Raw genomic sequence first — 7,722 nt, forward strand, 5'->3', positions numbered from 1 at the left:
TGCATTGCTAAATTGTCAATATTATGCCTTTGTTATGCCCATTGTACACCTGAGCACATACCAGATTCTGCACCACATTGTCAGAGTTCTCATTTAAATGAATTGCCAGAACATCGCTAGTGTCTGGGGATCTCACAAACACAACACAGATCCGTGGCTTCAGAAGAGGGTAGAAAAGTAAGAATATAAATGTCCATAAAATGTAGGACATTAATACCATGAAACTTGAAACAGGAGTTGAACACAAAATACTTAACATTAAAATCTTCGCCCCTCTATTTTTGACCTATCACAGTCTGTGGGAATGGAGCAGCTTTGGGTTGTTCAACTTTGTCTGATGTTCGTCTGTTTATCTCCTTCTTTGTCAACTGAGGTGGTTGTTGAGGGGAAGGGATAACGCAGGATGTTATCTCAGGATTTTACACATAATAAACCTCTTGATTATTATTTTAAGAGTCAAGAATAATCACTGAATGTGATAATTTAAGAAATGAATTGTCTGACTCCTTTGTTTTGTTTATCGTGTCTGTTCTGGTCCAGTTGGCCTGACTGTCTTTTCCATCTTGCCCTGTACTAGGTTTGTCACAAACGTTTCAGTAGCACCAGTAACCTGAAGACTCACCTCCGTCTCCACTCTGGGGAAAAACCCTATCAGTGCAAGCAGTGTTCAGCAAAATTCACCCAGTTTGTTCACCTCAAGCTGCACAGACGCCTGCACAACAAGGAACGGCAACACAAGTGCCACTTCTGCTCCAAGAGCTACATCCACCAGTGCAGCCTGAAAATCCACCTGAAAGGCAATTGTCCCCTGGCCTCAGTGAGCAGCTTGTCCAAGGAGGAACTCCTCAGGATTGACAATGTGATTGATAACTTTGACATGAGCGAGCATGCAGAAAGATTGGAAGAGAGTGCCACGGTAGCAGAGATGGAAGTGGTAACTGAGCAGCTTCTAGCCACTGGCCTAGAGAAGGGCCACAAAGAGGAGCCATTCAAAACAACATGTCACAAGAGCATTGGAGACAGCCCTCCATCCATTGGTTTCCATGAAAGGACCAAAAATCTAATGTTATACCATCATATTTCTCCACCTCAACCACCTGTCAGGGTCAAACAAGAAGCCAGTTTATAATTGCACATTAGTTATGTGCCAGGACTAATTTGATGAATTCTTCAGCAAACAGGGTTAACCACTGGGGCTCATGTGACATAGCTGACTGTTTTGGGAAACTTAGAAGGAAAATTCATGGCAGTGAGAAAATTGAATCCCCGCCTTGTTTTATGTGATTTAAGTACTTCCAGTAATAATAGTAATTATCTGACTCTGTTTTATATGTATCTATGTGCATGTGTGTTTGTTTCAGTTGAATTGTCATAGGACCTGGTAAATTGAGAATCCACTCTCTTGTCCTTGTGAGTTCCTATTGATTCAGTCAGACCAAAAACAAAATGCCCAAACATGCGGCCCTTACTGGGTCTGGGTGACACATAGATTCAGCGTCTGCTGTAATTTTTGTGCTTTCAATGCTTTCTCAGGGTGTGTTAGATATATTTATGCAACAAAAATGGTATATATTTTTATCAGTTAAGAGACAATCAGATATGAGTTTATTCTTCTAAGGTCTATATCTTATTTATTAAGAGACAAAGCATTGTTTTTATTTTAAATAAAGTTCACAGTGACTAAAACGTGGGATATTTGATTGATATCTGTGATAATATTGATGAGAAAATTGAATTATTTCAAAATTCAATGTGAAAAATTGGCATCAGAAGAACAAATTGTCTTTCAGGCCTTGATATCCCTACCTGTCATTGAGTTTATCCAACGGTCCTGATTATTCTCCGTCTAATGTTTGTGTGAGATAACGTAGTGACAATCAGGTGTAACAGTGTTATTGGCCAAGCTTGCATGGGCTGAGAGGATCAAAGGTTCTATGAATGGAAGTGATTGGATCCTTCTGAATTCAGCCAGCAAATTGCATGCAGTCTCAACAATTGAACTCTTGCTGTTTTGGTAGTGAGGGTGAAGTTCAAAAAGAGTAATTTTGTTATATAATTCCTTTTCTACCAAATATCAAGAAATTTCTCTTTGGTTTTGGACTGGAGAATTCATAGGGTGTGATGTGTGTAGAAAGTAGTGAGGATAGATTGATGTTGGAAGAGGAAAATTTTTTGATAGTAAATCCTTTATCCTCCAATACTTGCACAGGGGATTAGTTTCTTGTTTGTGTTTTTTCTTGTTAATTGCCTCCTATTCAGCTCATTCATTCACATTCTGACCATTCTGCAATGAATGATTCAGGCTTCTAACAATATCTTCAAAACAAACGTCCGTACCAATAGAAACACAAAATTACTCCAACTCTAAACCTTTATGTCCCTTTTGATCTTCTAGTGCTCTGCTCCCACCATTATATGATGCACTCCTCTGCCTTTACATGGGCTGGGTGTGAGACAGAGCTTCATCTCATTATGCACCTGTAAGCTGCCAGTCACTGTTAAAACTAGAAAAATAAAATGAATTGCATTCCTTACCTTTATAAGATTGCTGTTAAAAGCAGGGCATATTATGGGGCACAGCCTGTGTTTTTACACAGAATGCTGTGAGCTTTGCATTAGTGTTGGAGCTAACTTTGCTCAAATTGAGTGGGTATCAGATAGAAGGGGCAGAGGTTGACATAACATCCACCCTCTTAAAGCCAAAATCTGCTGAAACAAAAGTTCCTCTATTTTTCTGGAGTACTTTATAGTTGGCTGAATGATGTAAAGTCAAAATAGATTCAGAAGCAACAAGACTAAAAATACATACATTATTTTTTACATGAGTGTACATGTACCAAAAAGACAGACCTTTGAGGCTAAGACTTGGCAATAATGTGATTTAAGCAAGTCCTAGAATGGTTAAGTAGAGCGTTCATCTTCAAACATGTTGCTAATTATTGTGAGTAGGTAACTAGTAAAGGTTGCTCAGGGCAAAATCCTTTTTGAAAATAAAGACTGTAAAAAAAATTGCTACTTTTGATAATTAGAAGTTAGCTTTTGTAAATAAAAATGTAGAAAATTTCTATACTTCACAGAAAAATCAAATAGTCATATGCTGTGCTTTCAACCTGACTGTGGTAGTCTGATGGAGAGATTTCATTTCTCAGTTTACTGTTTGCTTTGAGAGCATGAATTTATATTTTGTCTTTTACACTGGAAAAGATTTCAATATTTTTGAGTGATATTGCCATGGAAACCACCGATGTCGCCTATGTGGAGTGCTATTGCGCATATACGGGGGGAAAATCAAATCCAATTGACATTATAATTGAATAGTTGTGCCTGAATTCATCTTTAATTCCCTAAAGGTAGAGAAAACATAAACAACTTCTGGCTTTACTTTTATAGATTTTCCTGTTATGCATAGCATCAGTGATTACTATTGGCCATATGTCTACTCTGGTTAAAAAGCGTACTGTAATTTTTTTTCCATTTAAGAGGAGTCAACATGTGGTATTCATGACTACTCAAGGTTTTAAAAGTAATGTCCATGGCTCCTCTGAATCCTATGGTTCCACAAGATTTGTTGGGTGGCATCCATAATTCTGAAAGAGCCATGGCTTCAGTGGTTTCTGTGACAAAATGAAAGCCCTGGCAATATGTAAACCAAAGTAGTACTTTTCTTGAACTGGGTCCACTTGAAGCATTCCTTTTTGATGCATTTGTTTACTAGAGGTGCAGTGAATTCACTTAAATACTTCATGACCCTCCTTGACTCTTGGTCAAAGATCCATTACACTGTGAAATATGCTGCCACATGGGTTTACACAGAACATACTGTATATTTACAAAGTGCCATTGGACCTTTGCAGTATGGAATTCCAAACCATTCAGCTCTGGGTTCAGTGAGCAAAGATCAGGGATCTTATAGAATCTTAATATAGGGGCTTTGGTTCAAATATCTTCAGATTGTTAGGGGTGAACAATTGGATTATTTTGACGAAATAGTACAATGGTCTAAAAAGCCTATTTTGTGAAGTGCCGCACCTTTGATTACAGCTATTCCACGCAGAGTACGCGTGATAAAGGAACAGGAGTAGGCCACGCGCGCACACGTACACACCAAATTAATAACAACGATTAATGCTCTCCAGCTTTTCCTTGACGAAATGTGACTCAGGTTTAAGATTTAAAGAAAAATTTGTCTGATTAAACAGATTGATCAGTATCTACCTCCACCTTTATCTTTATTTCTTCAGTGTTCTCACAGAACTAGCTGAGGGCTACCAATTTTCATAGGGCTCAGTGCCAATTTATATTATTAGAGTTAGCTGTTATCTTTAAGAAGTTGGAAGTTGGTTAGCTCAGTTGGCTGATTGGCTGGTTTGTTATGCAGATGATGTTAACAATGTGGGTTATTCCTCCACCAGCTGAGGTTACAATGAAGATCTGTCTTCTCAAACACCCCCCTCACCTGAAAAGTGATGACCCTCAGGTTAAGCTCATCGTGAGTTATCACTCTCTAATGAGAGAGTGGGTCTATAGTGATTTTACCTTTTATCTTTAAAGAGACATCCAACCACAGTAAGGAGATGATTTTGTTTGATATGAGCAGGCCCAAGCCTACCCTACTGTTATCATCTGCTGATTGATGTTCCACAGCAGCCAGCGGCTCCCTTTGCACAAGTACAATTGGGACAGAAGCTGAGGGGATGTCAGAACGATCTGCTGTCTGCTTTGGGGAGTATTTCCTGTAACTGCTTCCTCTTCATGCACAGCTTCCCTTGCAGGCAAGCGCTCTGTAATTATTTTCACAACATCTTTGATAGATTCAGTCACAAACCAAACTTTTAAAAGATAAAATATCTTTAATTCCTTATATAGCATTGTCCAATCACTCAAGAAATTATTGGCTTAAAGTGAGTAAAGAACCTAACCAAGCTAGCCCAGGGGACCAGAATCATGATCAGAGCAACAAGGCAAAAAATCCACATTGTTTTTGCAGAGAACTATCCAATGGTAATATTCAACCCGTGTCAGGCAATCAATTGTGGATCCCTTTACATCATAAACCAGTTTAATTTTTATAGCACTTCAGTCCCAAATAAGTTTAAAAGGCCTCATGATTAGAAGCATGAACAATTATAAAGTCTCTTCCGTACAAAGTTTTAGCTTGTGGTCAAATGTTTAGAAATTACATTTCACTGCTATTTGGATTACCACTAAATATTGCAACAACAGACATAATCGGATATGTAAGCTATTGATGACAGTAGTTCTGGTGGTAACGTCTTCTCTATGATCTATGTACCCAATTAGCGTACTTGCAGTTATAAAGAGTCAATAATACATCAGCAGAAACATTAGTAGTGGCGTTTTCATTCTAGATTAAAGGACATTTAAGACTCCCCCACAGAAAATTACAATTATCAGCATGGATATGGACAGCAGTGACAAATCTAAAAATAATTGATCAACAAATTCCTGCCCAAAGACATTAAGGAAGTTTACCCTGAGTGACTGCACTTCTATCTCTTCCTTTCAAGAAAACCAAATGTTGTTGGATAAGTATCTGGGGTCAACAGATGGAAATCAGGCTGTTCTTCGTTGAGATGTTTGACTTCCTTTAACTTGAATCAAACAGCAGGTCAAAAATATCATAGGGACAGATTGACATACAGATTTGCACCAAAGTTACAGAGTAGTTCTTTTTTGCAACCTCACATACTTTGTGTATCAACTGAAGTGTTTTGTACAGAAAGACCTTTTGTAAAGTTATGTTTACGTGTGGTTTACACTTTATTTATGTTAAATTTCTTATGTAGCTGTGACTTAAATTAAACATGTTCATTTCTATATCTCCATGACATGACTTTTTTTGTCTTTATTCTTGCTTTGCTTTCACAAAATTTCCTTCCCCCTCCTTCAAGTCCTGATTCCACAGTCAGGGTCAGAAAATGACTGCTCCTGTGGGATAAGTGATAGCCATGACATTAGGGGGATCTCGGTTTCTATTCAAATAATGCCAGGGGATCTTTATGTCCGCTGCATTGGTGGAGTTGCCCTCATTTGGATAATACATCAACATGAGTCTTTGTCTACCTCAGATGGAGAAGGTATTGTTACTGTGTGAGTCTATTATCAAACAAATTAGTTAAGTAGCATTGAAAAATAGCCCCAAAAATCAAAAGGTACCCCTGGAAATAAAACTAACAGAGCCCTGAGGAGCCTTCAGAAAAAATGCTCATGATCTCTGATGCAGACACAGCATGGAATTCATTCACGAGGCTGTGAAAGAACAGATTGGTGGGTGAAGAGAGCTCTGTGTAACGCACAACTTCAACTCTCACTGCACATTGCACAAAGCAAGTAGACTTTTCATTAAGCGATTTCAATTCACCAAGGAGGTTTCAGTCCATTCCACATCTAACAACCTGCTCTAATACTCTGCTCATGTTTCACGGCTGTAACAAATTTCATTGATGCAGCTGAGATAGTCCATCACATTCTAAAACAACTCATTTAAAAAAGACCAGTTGCCCAATGTGAATAAATCCTTTTAACGTCTAGATCTGTACTTAGCCAAAAGTAACCTCTGGGTGTTACCCAATGGGAGCATCAGGTTTTATTGAAATCCATCCATTAGGTTTTATTGGGTATTATTTACAAATAGACAAACTGGGTGAAAAGGCAAGGGTAAAAAGAGGCTCAGTTGCCTGAATTGGTTTCCCCCAGCTCCACTAGGCTTTTCATATTTACCTGCTCTCGGGAAAACCAGGGCAGCTGTCAGGATCCCAGTGTGATGTCAGTTTTTGGACTTTTAACTTCCCACATTTTGTGAAATCTGCCTCTACTTAAACCTCTTCTCTTTCTGTCGAGATCCCAATCCTTCTCTCATTCACAGTCCCTTCTCAAAACTAATCCTTGTTTCCATCCCAATCCCTGTTTCTATCGCATCCACAATCTATCTCAATCCCTATCATTAGCCCATTCTTTGTATCCTATCCCTGTTTTAATCCCAGTTTCTGTCGCTATCCGAATCCCTATTTCTATCCTGATTCTAGTTTTTATCCCAGTCTCTGTGCTGTTTGTCTCCATTTCTGCTCTGGTTTAGTGTTGAAATGTGTATAATTTGATATCCATGCTCTTGAGGCCTCTCACTAACATTAGTTGTCTGTTGTGAGATACAGTGCTGATTTCCTGTTTCTCTTCCCCCACCATTTGTCAATAAACAGGAACTAGATTATTCTGGTGACATCAAAGCCATGTCATGGGTTAAAAGTCAAAAATAGATTGAGTTGCTGAGTTTGCAGGTTCAGCCTCTAATCCTGGTAAATTGATCCAGTACTCAATGCCATCATCAAGTCATCTACGTCTGTCATCGCATAATATGGAACAGTTAGGTTTTGAAATGAAAACTTGGACAATCAAAATAAGTTAACCTCTGAACATTATACTTTTGGTTCACAAAGTAGTGAGAGTGTGGTTTGAAATATCAATTTTCCTGAAACTGTATTCGAAAGGGTAGGGGTTTCTCACAGCAGGGGTCAGGACCCCATGAGAAGTCATGTGCTGATGTCTTAGGGTCACAAGCTCAGAAGAAGCAATGGATGAACCACCTCATGTTCTCATTTCTCCAGTTCCTACCATGAGGTCATGACAATTTTCAAGCCCTGAAATGGAATCAAAGAGAAAAAAGTTTGGGAAGTGCTGGAGTAAGACCACCTGATGAATTATATA

General features: G+C 38.6%; 1 protein-coding gene across 2 annotated transcripts in view; it reads left to right on the plus strand.

The window, feature by feature from the left end:
• LOC122563591 (PR domain zinc finger protein 1-like) overlaps nucleotides 1-5,849 on the plus strand; it is a 76,286-nt gene extending 70,437 nt beyond the window's left edge. For both annotated transcript variants that reach the window (XM_043717516.2, XM_043717518.2), the window contains one exon: nucleotides 578-5,849. In XM_043717516.2, coding sequence (XP_043573451.2) covers nucleotides 578-1,129 — 552 coding nt within the window. In that variant the 3' untranslated portion in view covers nucleotides 1,130-5,849. The remainder of the gene's footprint in view (nucleotides 1-577) is intronic.
• Nucleotides 5,850-7,722: the final 1,873 nt, after the last annotated feature.

The sequence above is a fragment of the Chiloscyllium plagiosum genome, unplaced genomic scaffold, assembly GCF_037043375.1.
Source record: "Chiloscyllium plagiosum isolate Xiang-an unplaced genomic scaffold, Cpla_swu_hap1 HiC_scaffold_30, whole genome shotgun sequence".
Taxonomy (NCBI): Eukaryota; Metazoa; Chordata; class Chondrichthyes; order Orectolobiformes; family Hemiscylliidae; genus Chiloscyllium; species Chiloscyllium plagiosum.